Source organism: Labeo rohita, chromosome 3 (genome assembly GCF_022985175.1).
Source record: "Labeo rohita strain BAU-BD-2019 chromosome 3, IGBB_LRoh.1.0, whole genome shotgun sequence".
Lineage (NCBI taxonomy): Eukaryota > Metazoa > Chordata > Actinopteri > Cypriniformes > Cyprinidae > Labeo > Labeo rohita.
Genome location: NC_066871.1, coordinates 19,518,309 through 19,540,881, shown reverse-complemented (window position 1 = coordinate 19,540,881; position 22,573 = coordinate 19,518,309). Strand labels below are relative to the sequence as shown.

At 37.9% G+C, this 22,573-nt stretch overlaps 1 protein-coding gene and 1 pseudogene across 1 annotated transcript; both read left to right on the top strand.

Moving 5' to 3' along the window:
• The first annotated feature begins 2,006 nt into the window (after positions 1-2,006).
• On the top strand, positions 2,007-3,238 carry LOC127158842 (ferritin, middle subunit-like; annotated as a pseudogene).
• Positions 3,239-4,090: 852 nt separating this feature from the next.
• syt5a (synaptotagmin Va) lies at positions 4,091-12,180 on the top strand. Its single transcript, XM_051099733.1, has 9 exons — positions 4,091-4,348; positions 7,774-7,940; positions 9,420-9,592; positions 9,720-9,809; positions 9,911-10,078; positions 10,242-10,409; positions 10,499-10,616; positions 10,814-10,947; positions 11,618-12,180. Exons 2-9 carry the CDS (start codon positions 7,784-7,786, stop codon positions 11,825-11,827), a joined length of 1,218 nt encoding a protein of 405 aa, XP_050955690.1. The 5' UTR covers positions 4,091-4,348; positions 7,774-7,783; the 3' UTR covers positions 11,828-12,180.
• The last annotated feature ends 10,393 nt before the right edge of the window (positions 12,181-22,573 follow it).

Here is a 22,573-nt window from a genome sequence, read left to right as displayed (position 1 = left end):
GACTGTGTTAATGCCAGTAACAAATATCTTACTTGTTCATTACATTTACATGTTAAATAAGTTATATTTAACATCTATGATGCCAAATGTCTATTTCAACTGAAATATATAAAGTAACTGTTTCTAGGGCTATAACTCAATTATTTTTTTTTTTTTTTTTTTGAGTAATCAGTTAAAAAAATATTTATGCTACATCATTTAATTATGTGGTCATTACTCAAAATATTTTGATGTTTTCTTTCATTACTGTTTAAATACTACTGAAACAAAGTTCAGGTTTGAACTTTTTTTGTATGAATGCAGTAACCATAAATACATTTTATTCATTTTATTAAAACTGTTATAAGGTTAAATATTCAGTTACATCAAATTACAATTTAGAAGTAATTACAGCTACTGTCAGCAGAAGGCTACTGTACATAAACATACTGGGTGACTGTCTATAAGGTGCAACAACCACACTGAAAAATGAACAGTAACAACATTTTTACTTGTCTCTTTCATGTTTACAGCAAAAAAGTTAATTATATGCAAATAGGCTACACTGCATCTTTCTAGATACAATATATTTACACCACATTCCATATTTCTAAACCCACCTAGATTTTCCCACATGACAAATTGACAGTTGCTGAAACCTATATCAGTAAGTAACTCTTCATTATGTTATCTACACATCAGCAGTCTGTCACATAAAAAGACCACAAGATGATCTCCTGTGCTGGCCTCTTTAATACCTCTTCCAACAACAACCTGAGTTTATCCAGGTACTGATCAGACTCAACTCTGCTTTGCTTCAGTGTGTATGCAGGTGTACAGAGTACACAGCCTGGTACATTGTTTTTTAGTCTTAAACCTAAAAAATAAATAAATAAATAAAAACATTACAAAATCAGTATTACAGTACTTAAATGCTGTTAACCTCAGCTATGTTGTGCACAAAGGGATATCCAGCATTGTTTATCAGTTTGTGCAGCACTCAGCAATGTTACACTGAACAGTCACTGAAAAAACACTGTAAAATTAAGGTCACTTGATTACAAGCATTACATGATTCAGTAAAACTAACAACAGCGCAAGTTTTTCAGTGAGCAGAAAAACAACAGATTCTAAGAGCTCACAAATACAGGAGCATATAATAGTCTTGTTTCTTATATGTGACCCTGGACCACAAAACCAGTCTTAAGTAGCACAAGTATATTTTCCTAACAAACCATACATAGATGGAAAGCTTATTTATACAGCTTTCATTTCATGAATAAATCTTAATTTAAACAAATTGACCCATATTATATATTGCAATGGCAGTTTAAACTGGTAACCTAGCAAGCTGATCAGGTTACAAATACATGCATCTTCCATGAGAGGAAAATTTGAGTCACAGAGATGCAGCTCCATTTTGGCTCTTGGGAGTTTGAAGTTGTTGCTGACACAGAATGAGCTTTCATTGTCAATCTACAAGGTCACAAGAAAAAAACAGCTTTTTTTCAAATCAGTCTAAAGTATCTAAAGACAGTTACCAAGAGCAAAATGACATGATCTTCATAGTGGAATAGTATGTTATTGCAGCAGGATTGTCCCATGATATTTGCCATATTATACACAGGCTCCTATTATAGTGTTACCAGCTTCTCACACATCATAGATGCAACCTGGTACTTTTAAATGTAGTTTTCCATCCATGGAAAATTAGAAAATTGCTCCTGAAAAATGAATTGGCTTACTTGTTCTAGAAAAAAGTATTTACATTTCAGAGTACAAAACATGCTTGTAATTGTGACTAGTGAACCTTACTATGCTATTAATAATGAAAAAGAATAGTCTGCTCATCTTGTTACTCAGCTCGTTCTTTGATTGGCTGGTTTTTAGTTTCAATGACGCATCATTGTATATAAGATGAACGTGCACCTTCATTTCACTCACAGCTTCAGGAAGATCTGAAGAGGTTCTTGCTTCAACAGTGATTGAACGGAACTTCGATCTCACTGGAAATTATATAAAAATCTGTTAAAAATTCTTATTTATTTTGTACCAACATTTTGATAATAAAAGCCGAAATGGAGACTTCTCAGGTTCGCCAGAACTACGATCGCGACTGCGAGGCTTTGATCAACAAGATGATCAATTTGGAGCTTTACGCTGGATACACCTACACCTCCATGGTAAGTGTTTCTTATTGGCTTTATCACTTTGCTAAACTGATTGATTATATGTTTATTCTTGACAAAACGTATTCGCTTCTATCAAATGTTCAATAAAACAATGATTTAGAAAATAAAAAATACAATAAAATTGTATAAATGTAGTATAAAACAGTAGGCTATGAAATGCCATGAGCAGTAGCTACAGTGCGCACCAGTCTTATGGGACCATCCAAGGCTGTTTACAGTTGTTGTCTTGTTGATGTGTGAGTTAGTCTGACTTTAAAGCTTTGTTCCTTAAGACATAATTGCAGCCATTCTCATTCCCATCTTTGGTTTTGTTCAGGCTTTCTACTTCAAACGGGATGATGTCGCCCTTCCAGGATTTGCCAAGTTCTTCAAGAAGAACAGTGAGGAGGAGCGAGAACATGCCGAGAAGTTCATGGAGTTCCAGAACAAGAGAGGAGGACGCATCGTCCTTCAGGACGTCAAGGTGTTTTGATATTTTGAATTAAGTCTTTTGATTTTGAACATTGTAACAAGACCTCTAGACCTTTTTCTTATGGAATGACTGTATGCCATGCTCACTACTCACTGTTTGCATCTCTCTTCAGAAACCAGAGCGTGATGTGTGGGGCAATGGACTGATTGCTATGCAGTGCGCTCTTCAGCTGGAGAAGAACGTCAACCAGGCTCTGCTGGACCTGCATAAGGTTCGCTTCTGAGAAGGGAGACCCTCATGTGAGTGACTCTAAATTATCCTCCATATATTTGTCTCTTTAAAGCAATTTCAGTCAGCGCTGGGAATTTTGCATCCTAAATTCTGTCTCTTTAAAGCTGTGTGACTTTCACTCAGTGCTGAATGAGCATTTTTGCATCCTTACCACATTCTTTTCTGATTTCTTGTCCAACAGCTGTGTGACTTCCTGGAGACTCACTACCTGAATGAGCAGGTTGAGACCATCAAGAAGATTGGTGACCACATCACCAACCTTTCCAAGATGGATGCTGGCAACAACAGGATGGCAGAGTACCTGTTTGACAAGCACACCCTGGATTCTCTTAAATATGTTCCTATCACACAGCTCTTGTGCTAAATTTTGAAGTCTTATAGGTTGAAAGGTTAAGATCAAGAACAGGTTCTTTTAACTGGTAAAACACTGTTTTAAAAAGCCATTTTGCAACTGTCATCAAGCAATGCTTTCCTGGTGAATTAAATAAAACGTCTGAGCTGAACACATTGTCTTTTTTTATTTAAAATTGTGGGATGCATTGAGTGGGCTGTAATGACCATTGGACTATATATGGATTTGTCTGCCTGCAGAAAAAGGTGTAAATGCAGGACTGTTGGACTATGAAAAGTGGTCACAATAGCGTAACAGCGACAACAAACCTTAGAAAATAGAATAAAGTAAAACAGAAGAGGCATATCATTTTTCTCTCCATCCTCATGCCACTGACACATCTGCACATTAGTATTTAGTATAAAATGTGATGAACAACTTAATATTATATACAGAGATACTAACAATCTTTTCGTGGTCTGCTAAATGAATAAACCTAAATATTAACATGAATTTGCACTGCACTAATGTAGTATTTCATTTCACCACATGATGGTGGTGTTTCCCTTTGTAAACCTAATAATCGCACATCAATCATAAACACTGAAGGACCAAGGCCTGTTGTGGTTCAGATCATTTTTTCAGTAGGTAAATCTCATTAATCGTCAACAATGTGACGCCTTGTCCTCATTTCATATCCAATTCACAAAGTTTACAGCCTCATTATGCCCTTTCAAGCATGCCTATTAGCAGCAGTGAGCCACCGACTATAATCCGATTCTGAGGGGTCACTGAACGAAAATTATATTGGAAATTAGAATCGGATAAACAGCATGCAGGAGATTATATGGGATACTAGCAAACTGATAAACGGGCGTACGAGATGGATGAAGTAAAATTGTCACATGAGAAAACCCAGGGCACGTAACTGCGAACAGAAGGGAGGCACGATTAATCCAAGTGAAAGCGGGTTTGGCGCTTCAAATGCGCTTTGGGGAGAGAGAGGGACAGATGATAAGGTCCACGATAAGAGTAAGTTAAAGCAGTGTGTGAGAGGGCTGCTGCGTGACTGTCCTCTCTAAACAAAGCACAGGTTTCTATCTAGGCCTATATTAGAGATTTGGACCAGTAGCACACCATCAGGTAAGTTTGAAATGTTTGCTTATCGGCTCCACTTTACTCATGTAATTAGGCTGTACTATTTTGGTGTTGACTGACATGTCAAGTAGTGTCATTTAAAATGATTGTAAACAATATTTGTAGTTATTTCATGATTATTATACAATTAAGATACTACATGGAATTTGTGTAACTACTTAAAAATGTGTCACGATGTAGTTTGAGTGAGCGGCAAAAGGATGAATGCATTTCAAAATATTTAAAGAATAAATTGTCACCACCAGTTAAAATCATATGGAGACTATATAGGCTACAACACAACCCACAGACCATTCAATTTCACACTCATTAAATTTAACGTAAAAATAAGTGAAAACTATTTAGAAATATATAGCGCAGTGGCGTTAATAAATAACACGCGATGTGTTTTTCGTTTTCTTTTTTCTTTTTGACATTTTGTACAACAGCAAATCTTTTCTATAAGCTCTCGCAATAGGTTAGATTAGTTTTGCTCGACTAAATTGATGCTTAGCCATTGTGCGTAGATGCTCTTCAGTCTTGGACAACTGTGTCTAGTACTAAATACCCTTTTTTTTTTTTTTTTTTTTACTTTTTTTTTAACGGAAGAGGACTGGATGAGATTTAGGTAATCCGAAAATACAGCAGTTCTGCCCGCTGGTGGACAAAGTAGCGATGAAGGAAAAAAAAAAAAAAAAAAAAAAACACAAGGCCGTGTGACGCCTGATGGCCTGTGACGCAGTGAGAGACGGGCAGTCTTTAGCCAGATTAGTGCAGTCGCGTCTGTAAATGACACAAATGATGGTTTCTGAACTCTCAGATTACGCACTTTGAAGGTATCTGTTCTCTATGGAAAAGACGAGAAAAGAGAAGAAATCACTTCGTCGTCTCTGTTGCACACGTTATAAAATGTTATGTATGTAATATAATTATGTAATATAAATGTTAAAATAATACTAAATATGAAAAATAGCAAAAAAAAACAAAAAAAAAAAAACAGCAACATTAATCAAATATACGTGTGCCCTAGCTTTTTCTCTAAATTTAAATGAATGAATGAATATATAAATAAATAAATGAATAAATAAGCATATACCGTTGAGGCCAAAAGTTGACATACACCTTGCAAAATCTGCAAAATATTAATTATTTTACCAAAATAAGAGGGATCATACAAGCTGCATGTTATTTTTTGTTTAGTACTGACCTGAAAAAGACTAACGAGGGACTCCTTTCTGTCAGGTAACAACACAGTATTAAGAATCAACAGGGTCATTTTTATAAATTCAGCTATTATTTTCTCTTGTGTACTATATGTAAACGTCTTTTATGTGGAATATATTCAGCTCAGTACTAAGTAAAAAATAAATAATGCATTTTATATGATCCCTCTTATTTCAGTAAAATAATTAACATTTTGCATATTCTACAAGATGTATGTAATTCTTTTTTACCTCATCTATATTATATATCTAAATAAATATATCTAAATAAAAATAAAATATTTCAGATTTAATTTATATTTACAATTTTCTCTGAGTGGTTGAGGCACAGGTGAGCTATACTGTACATTAATTCAGCTGTATAAATGATGCTTCTAAACAACAAACACATTTACGCAATTCTTTATATACACCTAATAATTATATATACACATAATGTAACTGACTTTGCATGTTTAAAGAAGTTCACACATTAACACATTTAAATCATATTTTTAATGGATGAAAAACCAATTACAGTAAATGAAATTATATATATATAATATTATACATATTATATGTATGTATATATATATATATATATATATATATATATATATATAATATGTATAATATATTGTATTAAAGTTTTAACCATTTTATTGGTGTGGTATCATGTGCATAAAAATAGAAAAAAAATGGGTTAATTATGATAACCCAGCAAGGTCAATAAAATGAAGAATTTCTTTTTTTTTACTGTGACTAGCAAAAACATTTGTTTTTTTCACTGTGACTAGCAAAAAAACATGTTTATGTGGCAGATGGGTAAACAAGATTGGAAGGGAAATTCCTGCCCTCATAAATCCAACCATGACTTTTCTGCTCAATATATTCTTGCCTGCAGCTTTTAGTCTTACATGGCGTCTGGTGACAAGATGTCGTTGGCTGTGTAGGCTCAAGTGTGAAAGTGAGGTGGCTCAGGGAGGGCCCTGTTCCTAATTTACTTAAACCCAAGGATTTTTGGATTAGCTTTGGCAATTAATCTCGTTACGCACCTGCTGAGAGTGACGAGGTCAGTTCAGCAGAGTAGGGCAGATGGAAACATAACCATTGTGTGTCAATATCTATAACACATATCAGAGTTTATGAGCACATTATATTGTTTGAACACATGGGCATTACATGTGCACGGATGTTTTGACCTGCTACAATTCCAGGATTAATAATGGACATGCTGACAGTGTTGGGGAAACTTACTTTTGAAAGTAATGCATTACAATATTGAGTTACTCCCTAAAAACGTAACGAATTACGTTAGTTACTTTTAATGGAAAGTAATGCGTTACTTTACTTTTTGCGTTACTTTTTAAATCTGGGCGGGGCTTGCTTGTTTGTTTTTAATATAAAAAATTCTATTTTTGGCAAATGTAAAAGCCTTTTCACATCAAAAGCCTCAGGCTTTGAGAAAAGTAAATTCATGTCTGTACAGCAGACTGCAGAAGAAAAACATGTCAAATCTTCAGCAATAAAAAAAGGAAAACAAATGTTAGATTATCTTGAGTAATCTTTGCTCATTAGTATGGCTGAACTGGATCATCGAAGGTCGGTAGCAAAGACATCGGTTAATACAATGGGATTAAAAGCATAAAGGATATTTGTATTGTTTAACATGTTTAATTATTGCAGGTTTGCGTCATATTCTGAGTTGAATTTCACAGCTTTTATTCATTTTGAGGAATACTGAATCTGTTTTTTGTGAGTGAGATGAATTAATTCATGTTCACATTTATTCTAAAATTAACATCTTACTCCTGATTTCTCTCAACATGACTTTTAATCAATAAATGGGGGGAAAGTAACTGGCGTTACTTATTTGAAAAAAGTAACTCAGATATTTTCTTGTCAATTAAAAAGTAATGCGTTACTTTACTAGTTACTTGGAAAACGCAATAATATTACGTAACTTGTGTTACTTGTAGTGCGTTACCCCCAACACTGCATGCTGAGCTCTAGCATCAGAGATCATGCCATCAAAAGTTAAGCCAGACACAAACAGGACAGAGGTGGGGAGGGAAAGAAAGAGAGTGTGGGCTTGACAGAAGGAAAAGAAAGTAGCACATTATTTAAAAAAAAAAATAGGCACATTAAATTAATTTTTCAGAGGATTTATGGGAAATTTACTTTATGTAGGTCATGTTACGACAGTAACAGTCTGTTTTATGTTTCTAGCTGATCAGCCATGCGATTGGTCAGCATGCAGCATCGTGTGAGGAGGGCAGCAGAATCAGAGGAGGAGCCTAAAGCTGCTCCACCCCCTCCGCCCCCTCCCTCTCACCACTCCCACAACTTCATGAACATGAAGAACAAGTTTTTCAATGAGCTTAACCATCTACCTAGTAAGTACTAATTGTATGTCAATGCCCTAAACTTGACTAATCATATTCCAGCAGGCCACCATCTCTGTAAAACAGAAATATTAAATTGAAAGGTTCTGATGTCGGTGATGAAGTCAGGATGACATGGCAATGTCAGCGTGACGCAGAATACTGACACTGATATTTTGATGCTTTTAAGTTATGGTATCGTCTCATGCCAATATCATATTGATGTCCAACATTGACTTTTAGTCGTGAAGTATGATACCCAATCCAACATCTGTTAAATATGATAATCTTAAAGGTAATAGTTCACCCAAAAATGAAAATCCTGTCATCATCTACTCACCCTCAAACTAGTCTTGCATAGGCAGATCTTCAGACTGATGGCAAAAGGTCTGGGAACCTTGGCCACTTTGAATGGCCAAGGACTGCCCAACAGGCCATGCTACTGGCAGGTAAAGCAACCAATCACGTTATGTCTTGTGCCGCGTCATGTTGAGGCGCACTAAAAAATCTATTGTGTCCCTACAATAACAGACCAATACTTTTGAAAATCTAGTGTTTGGTTGAATTTGATAAGCGCTCATTGCCACAGTTGTAAACACAATAGCTTTTTGCATTCAATGATGGGGTTTGGCATCACGGCATCTTTGTTTCCATGCGGAACATTAAAGAATATGACACACACATCTCCTAGAAATTCTGTATGTTTCAACCAATTCCTGAAGTGTTTGTTATGTTGTGTGCCATATGCACGGTCCAATGGCGTAATGTCTGAGGCTGAGACTACCCTCAAACCTGTATGACTTCCTTTCTTCTGCTGAGAGGATATCAAAAGATATCTTGAAGAATGTGGGTTACCAAACAGTTGTTGGTCCACTTTTGTCCAGTATGGACAAAAAAACTATATAAGTCAATGGGGACCAGAAGCTGTTTGGTTACCCACATTCTTCAAAGTATCTTCTTTTGTGTTTAACAGAAGAAAGAAAGGTTTGGAACAACTTAGAAGTGAGTAAATCATGACAGAATTTTCATGTTTGGGTGCGCTGTCCCTTTAACATCCACAGCGTTAAAATATAACCTCGTTAGACATTGATATTTTGTTGGTTTGGTGGTATTAAGTAACCAAAATTCATCGGCTCTCCAATATTGTCTTTTCACATCAACCCAATTTTCATCTACAGCCAAAGTTTATGTCTACTGATATTTGGTGCCAGCTGGGATCATTCATATTTCATCATATTATCATTACAAAACACATTCCCATCATACTGTATATATCTGTGAATGTGATCAATTAATTCCTTTTTTTTTTTTTTCCATTTCCATCTACACCCTTCATGTTTTTATTTATTCCATCAACAGACCCCAAAATCAAATGTAAGTTCCTCCATCCACCTATCCATCATTTAGCAGAAAATCTGCGATTGGTTAATGTTTGTCTTTTTACTAACAGAAATGAAATGTTGATCATTGTTTCCTTTCTCAACTGTACAGTGCCCATGTGGGCCATTGGTGCCATAGTTGTGGTCGTGCTTGCCCTGGTTGGCTGCTTTGCTTTCTGTATCTATAAGAAGTGCTTGGGAGGGAAGAAAAAAACGAAGAAAGTCAGAGAGAGGAAGGGAGGACGAAGAAGGATGAAAAAGGAAGGAGATGAAGAAGGAGGCGAGGTAAAAGAGTGAAGGGCATAGTGAATGAAGCTCTTTCAGAGCTTGATCTGTCAAATGATTCATTTATTGAGAACAAATGAGTCAAGTTTGGCTTTAAGTTTTGCTGAAGTATACTTCCCATACTTAGGAACAAGCAAAAGAAGGAGAGGGCGAGGGAGAGAAAGAATTTTATGGCAAACTGGAGTACACTCTGGACTACAACTTCACTGACAATCAGGTTGGTCAACAGAAGATGTTCTTAACATGCATGCTGATTGTGATGACTAGCTACTTGATTTTGAACACCTGACCTACAACCTTTTCTTCAACAACCTTCAGCTTATTGTCGGTATCTTGCAAGCCCAAGACCTTCCTGCCATGGATATGGGAGGAACCTCTGACCCATATGTCAAAGTTTATATGCTACCAGACAAGAAGAAAAAGTTCGAAACCAAGGTCCAGCGCAAGAATCTGTGTCCTGTATTTAACGAGACATTCATATTTAAGGTATTGCAGCACTGTCCTTATACACATTGGGAATGTTTTTAGCCTAAAATCAATTTGTCGTACACGTTATCTGTCCTGTTTAATTTCACGGTAGAATAAGTGCAACATACCTTTTTTTCTAAAAACAGCAAATACATGCAACTCGACTTATTTCTGTTTCTAGATCCCCTTTAATGATCTAGCAGGACAAACCCTGGTCCTGCAGGTGTTTGACTTTGACCGCTTTGGTAAACATGATGTAATTGGAGAGATCAAAATCCCTATGAACAGCATTGACCTGGGCCAGCCCATACATGAATGGAAAGATCTGGTCGGAGGAGAGAAAGAGGAAGTAAGGCTTTCCTTCAGGCTGTTTTAACTTATTTTTGTTAGATGCCACAGCCTGTTTAAATTAAACGCTTTGCTCTTTTTCCCCAACAGCAAGAAAAACTGGGAGACATCTGTATCTCCCTGCGCTATGTGCCCACCTCTGGTAAGCTGACCGTGTGTATCATGGAGGCCAAGAACCTGAAGAAGATGGATGTGGGTGGTTTATCAGGTTAGTGTGGTAGTGTTATGATGTTAAAATTACATCTCCTTTGTGTGTTGTACTTGATATTAAAATGAAATCATTATCTACACATCAAATGTGACTTTAATTTAAGTTGATTTTTATATGGTGCTAAGCTGCATTTCTTGGCTTTTTCCATATAACAGTGCCTCTCTCTTATTTTTTTATTTCATTTTCTGTCTTAGATCCTTTTGTAAAAGTGGTTTTGCAACACAATGGAAAGCGCATCAAGAAGAAGAAGACGACAGTTAAGCAAAACACACTGAACCCCTACTTCAACGAAAGCTTCAGCTTTGAAATCCCCTTTGCTCAGATTCAGGTAAACATGTTTGAAACACATTTCCGTGACTACTTGCATATCTAATACACTGACAGATTTATATTTTGGGCCTTTTGACGCATTAAAATTTTCACTGTATAGTATGTTTAATGTGCTAATGTTACTGCACTGTAAAAATTATTTTTTAAAGTTGTAAATACACACAGATTATTGCAGTATATTTAAGTCTTTCTACTTGAGAATTTGACATATAATTCAATGTTACTTACTTTTCAATTATTTGCTAATTTTACTATCAAAATCGGAGTGAATTTTGAATATTTCTGATACCTGTTTCAGAGTATCACACTGAGTCTGAAAATTTTGTATGTGTTTTTCTATTTTTTTTGTATTTGCTTTCCTTTTCTATCAAAATGCTTAATATGGATGCGAAAACACAAAAAATCGAACCTGATCCAAACTTTTTTATGACGGACGAAAGTTTCGGAGACAGTGGGTAAACGTGATTGACACAACGCAAGGTCATATTTATTTTTTAACATGCAAAATTTTTGGACGGAAATTTCAGACTCAGTGCGCAATGACCTTAAATCCTAGCCAAACATTTTTCAGTCAAGTAGAATCATGTGTGTTTACAGGATTGATGAGAAAGAACAAAGCAGATTAAATGTGTGTTGACTTATATCTCTGTTCCTCTGTCTTCCTGTAGAAGATTCAGGTGCTGATCACTGTCTACGACTATGATAAACTGGGAAGCAATGATCCAATTGGGAAGTGCTGGATTGGGTTTGGTGCTAGTGGAGTGGGTTTGCGCCACTGGTCAGACATGCTGGCCAATCCCAGACGACCTGTGGCTCAGTGGCACACCCTTCTGCCTGAAGAGGAAGTGGATGCTGCCCTTAAAGCACCTATCCGCTAAATATCTCATCCACCTGTCAACACACATCTGGCAAAATATCATTTAAATTGAATCCATCCTTTCACTAAAGAGTTTCTGTCTGTTAAGTTATTAACATCATTATTTCCTGTACTCTTCTTTACTGTGAAACAAAGGGAGGAGTAACTTTTGTAAATGTTATTATGTACATTATGTTCATCTGGCTTGTGTTTCTTATTTATATGTGTCTGTATGTGGATGATAAGTGTGTGTGTGTTTTGTTTTTAAAAGTGTATGTATGTATCAGTCCATAACTCTATGAGAACTATCCTGATTTGCCTCATCTTTTTTCTGTGAACCAAGATGACGATAAAACACAACAACTGGATACCTTATTACAGATTTTAAGATGTGTTTTCATTTCATATGCAAATAGACACAATAATTGTAAAATATCAGGGGTAAAAATAATTACTTGTTATTGTCATTAATTGTTGATAAATATTCCATCATAATAGAAAAGGATTTAATAATATGGCAGCCATTATTATATGTAAACGTCTATCTAAAGCAATAGTCTGGTTGGGTTCAGTAGTATTTAGAGCTGTCCAGTTGTAGGTGGAATCCTGGATTAATCTTGTGCCGTTTTCGGCTGTGTTCCAAGTGCAGTGGTGGACTAAGCCATACATGTGAGCAGGGAATTAGAGCCAGTGTAGGGCGGGAGTGCGGAGAGGATGAAGGAGACCAGAAAGGACACAGACAAAGTCATACAGAGTAAATGGGAGAGATTGGGGAATGCTGGACAGATAGAGAGACTGCATTTTAAAGAAAAGTAAGTTAATTTGATTTAAGAGTACAAACTAGATTAACACAAACTGAGATGCTAGTCAGCCCTGATGAAGAAAAAAAAAAAAAAAACTCAGAATTTGTAATAATTTTACTGGTTATAATGAGAATTGTGTTGGGTCCTGTGGGTTTTACTGGTAATCTGCCACCTTCTATCGGTGGCTTGTTAAAACCACAAACTCAGTGGAAAATGTCCCAAAACACACTACAGAAAACAATTTCTAAATGTTTTTATTGGTTAATAGTTAAAATAGGTTTTTAATGTTTATAATAGTATCTGCAGTGGAAACCGTTAAAATCTCTGTATATATATATATATATATGTTTTTTTTTTTTTTTCAGCGAGGAGAGCTAGCTAAAATGATAGCAAACGACCATGACTGCATCCCATGTAGGCCTATAGGACATTCACCTAATAGTATATTTTTAGAATATTGTCATAAATTTTGCTTTTAGATTAATACTCTCCCGAAAAATCTTCTTAAAGGGGTCATCGGATGCTAAGTTCACTTTTACGTTGTTTGAACATTAATGTGTGTTTGCAGTGTATGTACAAATCTACCCTGTAATGATAAAAAATCCATGCAGTGGTAATTTGTAAAAATAATATCCATCGAGCCGTTCTCAGATGCCTGTCGTTGTTGCTTTACAACGACAGAGGCCGCTCCCACGATAGTTGATTGACATGAGCGTCTTACCTCAGATCAGTTGTAACAGTCCAGCCTCCATGTTTCGATGCCGGAGCAGGGATGTAAGTTAGACAAGAACTGAGCAATTGAGGTGTTGTGTTGCTGGATGTAACAATGAACATAGTGGTCGTCATTTACTCCAGACATCTGAGCCGCTCAAGATGCTGTGGATTACATTTGTTTGTGAAGGGAATGCGCCTCCCGATCTACATATATCCGTCTATGTTCGCGCAAATCATTTGTGATCCAGCTTCACTTACAGCAGAAGGAAGTATAAGGGTTTTTTTATGAATCTTTGTGATCGCCTTTCCTAATAATATGCTAGTTAGCAAGTTTAGCGGCTAAATGCGGCTAAAGTAAACAGGCTCGTCACTCCACAGAGAGAAGAGAGGGGTGGGGCGAACAGAGCTCATTTGCATTTAAAGCAGCCTCAACCAGAATAAGATGATTTTTGCAAAGCTGGTTTTGGCAAGGTAAAAAAAGGTGTTGTTTTACACTACCATTGGGAATTTTTAACCAAAGTATATTATAGACTTTTCATTAAGACCCTAAAGAATCATATCAACTTGAAATGGGCATCCGATGACCCCTTTAACAATGCTAATCTATATTAGCATGGCATCTGTGAGGAAGCGAATGTGTTAATGTGAAACGTGTATACAATAGTCAACATTTTAAGTGGATTAAAACCTTTCATCACAGTTGTCCTAAAACCAAAACAATACCCGTTCTTGTTTTAGGACAACTTTGATTAACTTTTTTGATCCACTTCAAATGTTGACCACTGTACATTAGCATACTTGTTAACACAGCAAGAACTTTGTAGATTAAGATTTAAGCCTCTACTTACCAGCAGTAGGCGTAGTGTTTACATTAAGTAACATGAACAAACACACGCTAATGGCCACCAGATGGTGATTGCAGATCAACGATAGGTTAAAAATGCCAGTAATTCTAATGGTATTTATTTTCTCCAAAAATACGTAAACATATATAAATTTGTCTTTACATAAATTTAATGGAACCATTTCATATTAAGTGTCTTTAACTATGTACTAATTTTTACAGCAGGGTAAACTGAGTACAGTGCAGTCACTTTCATTTTCATCACTACACTAGTGATACAAAACACTAGAAGCTGAAATAAAGTGATTTTTCACATGGTATTTCTTTTGCTTAAGTACTAAAATGTCATAAATTGATAATAGCCATAAGTAGTTTATGTTCCACAATTAGTCATAAACATAAGGTGCATTTTTGTCTCAACAAAAATGTATCCATATAGTGTACAGTTAAAACAATACCATGGTACTGTTGAGACACCCATTCTTAATGCTCTAAAGCTGGCTAACCATTTGTTGCAAATGTAATAAATTACAAAATTACAGTTGTGCATTTTTTTTTTTTAAATATTTATATATTTTCTTTATTTAATTCAGATTTAGTTAAAGTAGGAACAAATATTTAACACCAGAAAATATATGGCAAACAGTACAAATGTAAACATAACAGTAGAAATAACAATTTACATACCTGTGTATTATGTACCCTAACCCCTAACCTATGCATCACTCAAAACATTTGGGGACATTTGGTCCCATTTACCAGTACATAAACACAAACAGCCTCTAAATATGCATTTTATACTCAATGATTGAACTGTTATTGTATACACAGCAACCTATCCACAAGTTTTCTTACGGCCCATGAGGCCTTGCGTCAAAAGTAGCACCTAGACTTTCTTCTGACTGTTTTGGGAAAAGATTCAAAGCTTTGAGAGTGTCGAAAACAGTGCAATCTGGTGGTTAGTAAAAAATAAAGCAGCCAAAAGTCTGTGAAGCTCCATCGGAAGAAGCATTTACCACAATTTCCATAGATTGATCCATGTTATATACACAAATAAAAGCCTAACCTTGTGTGTGTTTGTTTGTTGAATTTCTGACTCTGATAAATTAATTTATCCATTGAACAGTGCCATTAAATGCCAGTACAAATATCAATATGATGTAATAGAAGAATAATGTACACATATAATAATTGCATATGGCATATATTTAATTTTCCTGAAATCATTTGTATTCTTTTTATTACTTGTATGACTGGGTATTAAAAATGTAATCATTAAATGGGTCCCAATGAAAATGTACTTGCAAATCTGGAGGTCAAACATTTAAACATCAAAAACATTTAGCCTCTTCGCTAATTAGCACACAAAATACCATTGGTATACTACGGCTGCCGCCTCACCGGAAGTTGTACCCACGTTCTTTTTTACAGTAGCGCCCTTCTTAAAATGCTATGCTATCTTATTAACATTCATGTTAGAAAATATGTCCATTAATAACAGACAGTTGAAATATCACAAATATCATTTTTTTTTTAACATAATTTGCGTAGCATGTGTGTAAATATGACTTCTAACCTATTGTCATAACACTTTACAATTAAGCATGTAACAGATAGGGCACCATTGCAGGTAAAGTTGCAAGTTGATACACTGTCTAAACCTATACTCGCACATTTATCTAGATTATGAAAAGTCCTTGCATGGCACAATGTTATAAAATGTCTATTTTTAGAGCACAGGGTAATGTTTGCAATGATATATGTTAAGTTTAACAATCATATAAGAATAATAAGTTATTCATTGTGGAAGGGACATGGTGAAATGAAAATCTCACCTTGCTGATATCTTCGGAACAGAAAGACACATTTCAAATTTCAGACAATCAAAGAGAACAACTAATACACGTGTGGAGCAAACATCGAGGCTAGGGGTTCCCGTGTATGCATGCAAGGTATTTAAGGTGTTTGAACTGTATACATGTCTCAAATGTACTCAGTCTGCTTTACATATTTCAAAATGCCTGCATGCAATTACATCTATAATTCATTTCTGTAGGATCTGTAATTTCACTGTTGACCCTGACCCTTTCCCTTAACCCATCCACCTAAAACTTTACCTTAACTCTCCTCAATGTAGCAGAAAAAGTGTTTTGCAATACAACATGAACACAATAAAAACATTGTGCTTTACTTAAACCTAATATGAAGTGGGACCAATTTCATTACATTTAGAAAAAATGTATTGCTATATAAATTCAGACCACTGGATGAAATAATGTAAAAAATGTGTTAACTCATAGCCTAGCCTTGTGTAAAGACGTAATGTAGTGTTAATAAGGGCGTGTCTATTGCCTTCAGCAAGTCTTAACAATTATAGTACACACCTTTTGACAGTTACACTTGTAATTTCAACACAGATATTTGCTGGGAGCTACAGCGTGATGGTATTTTGAATAAGAGAGGAAAACCCTCATCACTGAATCCTCCCTCATGCTGTAACGAATCTGGCCTCTGTGGTTCCCCCCAAACGCCACCAGAGGTCACCATCTCCTGAGTACTGACTCTACCATTCACGAACTCCGCCGAGTCCTCCCATTGCCAGCCCCCGCTTAGCCTATCCGGAGAAGTTTGACGGCACTCCAGCTAAATGTAAGGGGTTTTTGCTTCAATGCGCTTTGTTTGTCTCTCAACAACTGGCCTTATATCCCACGGAGGAGAGTTGCATCGTATTTGTTTGCTCTCTTTTGACTGGCAAGGCTTTGGATTGGGCCACTGCTATATGGAATTAAATCGACCAACCTTTCCCTCATTTGAAGTTTTTCTCCAATGCTTTAAAGAGGTGTTCGATTTCCCCAAGGGAGGTGAAAGCACGGGGGAGCAGATTCTCAGAAGGCGATGAGTGAAAAACCGCCTTTTCAACCACATCTTGTCACTACGAATACCAGGTTATGCCCTTCGGGCTAGTCAACAGTCCTTCCGTGTTTCAAGCCTTTATTAATGACGTGTTCCAGGACATGCTTGGAAGATGGGTCATCGTCTACATGGATGACATTCTTGTTTATTCAGATTCCTTAGAAACTCACGTTAAGCACGTCAGTGCAGTACTTCAACGTCTGATCTCCCACAGTCTGTACGCTAAGGCTGAAAAATGTGAGTTTCACCAGACTTCCACCTGAAGGGGTGGCTATGGATGATCACAAGGTTCATGCAGTTCTGAATTGGCCTCGACCTACTACCATCAAGGAATTGCAGAGGTTTTTAGGATTTGCCAATTTTTACAGACGTTTTATCAGAGACTTCAGCTCCATTGCAGCTCCTCTAACCTCGATGACCAAGGAAGGAGTGAACTGCCTAACCTGGTCACATGCAGCTAACAAAGCCTTCCACAGTCTTGAAGAATGGCTCCCATTCTTCATCATCCCAACCCAGAGCTAGAGTTTATTGTTGAGATCGATGCTTCTAGTACAGGCATAGGGGCAGTCCTTTCGCAACATCATGGCAACCCACCTACGCTTATTCCATGTGCATACTTTTTTCGCAAGCTCAATCAGGCTGAACGAATTACAATGTCGACAACAGTGAACTACTGGCCATGAAAGCAGCATTTGAAGAGTGGCGACACTGACTTGAGGGAGCCAAACTTCCCTTCACAGTTCTCACAGATCACCGCAACCTGGAATATCTTTGCTCAGCAAAGAGACTCAACCACAGGCAGGCCAGGTGGACTCTATTCTTTACACGATTTCAGTTTACAGTAACTTTGCTGTCCTGGGTCTAAGAATACCAAAGCAGAAGCTCTCTCTCGTTAGTTTGAGTCCTCCACCCAATTTCTCTCTCCCAACCCCATCCTGCAATCCACACTCATTGTCGAGCCAGTCCTGTGGGACATCATGACCAAAATCGCTGAATCACAAGGTACAGATCCAACACCCCCCGAATGTCCACCCAACAGGACCTTTGTTCCCCTTTCCATGAGGAAATCCTACTTCTCATCAACAACTTCTAGTGGCCGTCACTTCGTCCTGACACCATCGCCTACATTAAGAATTGTGTGATCTGTAACATTTCCAAACCCTCCAAACAGTTACCCGCAGGCTTGCTTCAACCTCTGCCCATTCCCCAAAGGCCCTGGTCCCACATTGCCATTGATTTCATCACGGATTTAGCCATCTCCAACAGCTTCACCACCATCCTAACAGTCATTGACCGCTTCTCTATGTCCTGCCGCTTGATTCTGCTGACTAAGTTACCCACTGCCCCAGAGACTGCTGAGGCATTGTGTGAATACGTATTCCGTTTCTATGGGCATCGTGTCCGACCGAGGGCCCCAGTTCACCTCCCATCTCTGGTCAGCTTTCTTCAAATCTCTCAACGTCAACATTAGCCTCACGTCTGGTTACCATCCAGAATCCAATGGACAGACAGAACGACCTTAACCAGGAGGTCACTCGTTTCCTACGGTCTTACTGTCACCACAACCAGGCAGACTGGAGTAGATTTCTTTTTTGGGCTGAATATGCACAGAACTCCCTACGCAAATGGTCCACTGGACTTACACCCTTCCAATGTGTACTCTGATTTCAGCCACCCCTCTTCCCTTGGTCTGGTGAACCATCTGCTCTGCCTGCTGTCAACGAGTGGCTAAGGAGGAGTGAAGCCACCTGGGATGTAGCCCATACTCACCTACAACATGCCATTTGCAGACAAAAGTAACAGGCCAATCGTCACCGTCGTTCCAACTCAGAATTCCCTCCTGGATCATGGGCCTGGCTCTCCACCAGAGATCTTCGGCTCAGACTACCCTGCCGCAAACTCAGTCCCAGGTACGTGGGTCCATTTAAAGTCATAAAACAAATAACTCCTGTTTCTTATCATTTGGCTCTACCTTCCGACTCCTTGTCCTCGTGGAAGATCTCGGTGCCATCAGCTCACTCACATCAGGAGCCGTTCGCAGGGAGGGGGCTCTGTAACGAATCCGGCCTCTGTGGTTGCCCCCAATCGCCACCAGAGGTCACCATCTCCTGAGTATTGACTCTACCATTCACAAACTCCATTTCCTACAACGCTGTACCTGGCACTGCCCTCATGGACAATCATTTCCTGTTCCCGTCCTATATATACATCCGGTTTTCATTCACACATTGCGAAGTCTTGTTTTGCCCTGGCTGACATTTCTGAGCGCTCTTTATTACTCTGTTGGATTACTGTGTATTGACCCCAGGACTGTTTCTCTCATTTACAATTCTGCTCTGCCTGCCTTTTCAACCCTTTGCTCTGTTTTTTGGAGTACTGTTTATTCAGGCTGCAGCCTGCCCCGACCACTCGCCTGTCTCATTACTCTGCCTTTGTCTCGCCTCTGATATACCTGTTCGCTGTTTATCGACCTTGCCTGTTTTACTGTGATTATTCTATTAAAACGCTGCAAATGGATCCCAACTCTGCCGAACCCTTCATTACACATGTGTAGCGTCTGGACCAATCAGACATACATTAATTGTTACATTTAACAAATAGTCTTTAAACACAACAGGCCAGCTACATGCTGGAGCTCTGGAGACAAACCCCCCCCAAAGCAACTAACACCCCAAAAGGGCTCAGTTGCCAGGACAACGATCTGATACCACAGGTTTTATTGCTTCAAGGAATGCACATCTGCCCATGCTACATTTGCCATAGGAAAGACACAGTGCCTATAGAGATAGACTCCTTCCTATTCATTCACAGACAAACCTTTCTTTGACCTTCCTATCACACATAGCCCAGGTTATTGTGTACAGTATTACTGCAATGTATTTTAATTTTGTCTGTTGTATTTGTATTTGTCTTTCTACTGTTTTATGCATGTATTATGATAGATGACTAGTAGTATAACCCACCTATGTCATGCTTGGACTCTTTGAGTTCGTATTTTAATGATCTAAAAGATGGTGTAAATTAGATGTTGATACCTTTGCAACATGTTAGTGTTTTAAGAAACCTTAGTAGTTTTTGCATCAACACCCAATCGAATTACATATGCAAATTACCATGCTCACAGACAAAGAGTCGTAAACTTTCTCTCCAAAGGTGAAAGTTACCATTGGTTCATGGACCTCCTGGAGGCACAGCCTCCAGAGAGTTTAAAGGCATCGACCCCTCTCTCTTCTCTCTCTCTTCACTTTCTCACTCGTCTGCAACATCTTCCGATTGCTGCCCGTGTGGAGGAACCCACGGGGAGCCGGAGCCGGCATAGGGCGTGCCCGGCGGGCCCGACAGGCCCAACATACAGAGCTGTGGCTCTCGATCACAAAGAGCCAGACAGTTCGACCTAACCCTGGAATTCATCTTCATGACTCGCCTCAGTCAGTCAGTGGTTCTTGGAGAACCTAAGAAGATGAGCTAGAACTCTTCAGGACTTCCCTAAGCATGCGCCAGGCCTTGCGGCCTTGTCTTTCCATTCCTCAAAGATCACAGGACTTCAGCTGGGCCCCTCTCAGCTCTTGGTTCTTCTTCACTTTTCACATGGGAAGAAACTCCCAGTCACCAACGAGTCAGGACATCTTTGGAATTCATCACTCTTCAGACCCGGAAGAACGTGATTGCAATTCCAAAACCACCACTGCTTCAAACCACCAAGACTTTCAGAGACTGCATTTGGACCCTTGTTCGACGACCAAGGCAATGCAAGTATCGTACACTTAACTAAACATACAGAGGTTTAGTATAAGCTGTAGACAGCACTGATGGTTTCACAGCAGGTGGTTAACTGACTTTTTTTTTCATAGCTTCATTTCCTTGTCTCTCTCTCTAACTGCTTCTCACTGACCATTCCCCCATGTATGAGTGATTTCATGTTTGTTCGTTTAGATTAGTTATGTGTTAGTCCTTCGTTAATAAACTATTGTGCACAAATTACATGAGTTTTGATTCTGATTCTGCCTTGCAAATTAATGTCCCTTTACGATTCCGATTCGAGCTACATGCTCTAATGCAATGGTACTTTAAGAAAGTTATTTTCTGTGGCCAAGAAAATATCATTTCTTAGAGTTGATATAAAGATTATACTGAATGTTCGCTGAGCGAACAGATTAGTTGATGGAAAATTGATTCTGCTACAGTTACTACTGGCAGCTGATATAAGTAATTGTAATTAATCATAATTAATTGTAATTATTTATATACATTTCCCTTTGAGCTAAAATTCGCTACACATGCAAGCTGTTCTTTACTATTATGTCACTACAGCACAAGAGTTTTCATGTTTAACCCTTTGAGCGGTAAGGTCCCACATATGGGATTCTATTTTCTGTGCCCCTGGGAGTACGGTCCCACATATGGGATTTCGAACGTTCGGTGACATCACGCAACTGCCAAATTCAAACTGTTTTCTTGCGCGTTGGCTGGCGCTGAGCCAGAGAGAGATGCGCGCTGCGCTTGTCATATAATCACAATTGAGCAGTGTTTTCAACGACTTAACGTTTATTTTAGGTTTCAGGAATTTAAATACACATAATTACTAGTAAAACAATACATTTACAGTTTGTAAAGTACACACGGATGTCTATGGAAGCAGCAATAACAATCCATTCAAGTATAATTTGCCGACGTGTTTGATTTATATCAGATACACATAACGTAAGTAATGATATAATTCACTCCATTCCTTTCCCACTTCACCAGCTACTTACTTGCATGTATTTCGGGAGAAACTGGTGAATTTACGTGCTGTAAATCCGGCTGACAGGACCCTCTGAACGGCAGCGCGAACAAACATGGCGGCGCCCATCACACGATCTCCCACAGATCACGATCCAGATCATTTATAAAGGTTTTAAAACGGCAAAATACACTCACTTACACGTATTCGTGAATCGGAATATCAGATAGTTGAAAACATGGTAAGCAAGTGTGTGAATATTTTGAATAAAAAAGGAAAAACTAAATAAAAGCGATACATCTGTCATACAGCGCTATAGTGGCTGCGGTCGCCATGGAAACAATAAAGTGAACGTTCTAAAATAAGGGTCGCCTAAAAAAAACTCACTCTGGGGGGTCAGATAGAATATTTTAAACTCACCAGTGAAAGGGTTAATGTACTGAACAGTTTCAACTTTTGGATTCCTTGATAACATCCCATTTTACTTAAGCAAACCTAATAAAAAAACTGACCAAAAGTCATGTAGGAAAGTACATTTAAGGAAATGACTTAAGCTATTAATAGAGGAAGCGGAGACCACATTTTTTGTGCAGCATAATGAAAATAGGATTCTCAGGCCAACATTATGAATGAAGACAAGCGTCTTGAAATGATGTCAAAGCCACTTCTCTCTGACACAACTTGTTTTCATTTCCTCAACATACATTCCTCTTCCCTTTGCAAGTGGATTAGTTTCTGTTGCATGACCAGTCTGCTTTGCAAAGAATAAAT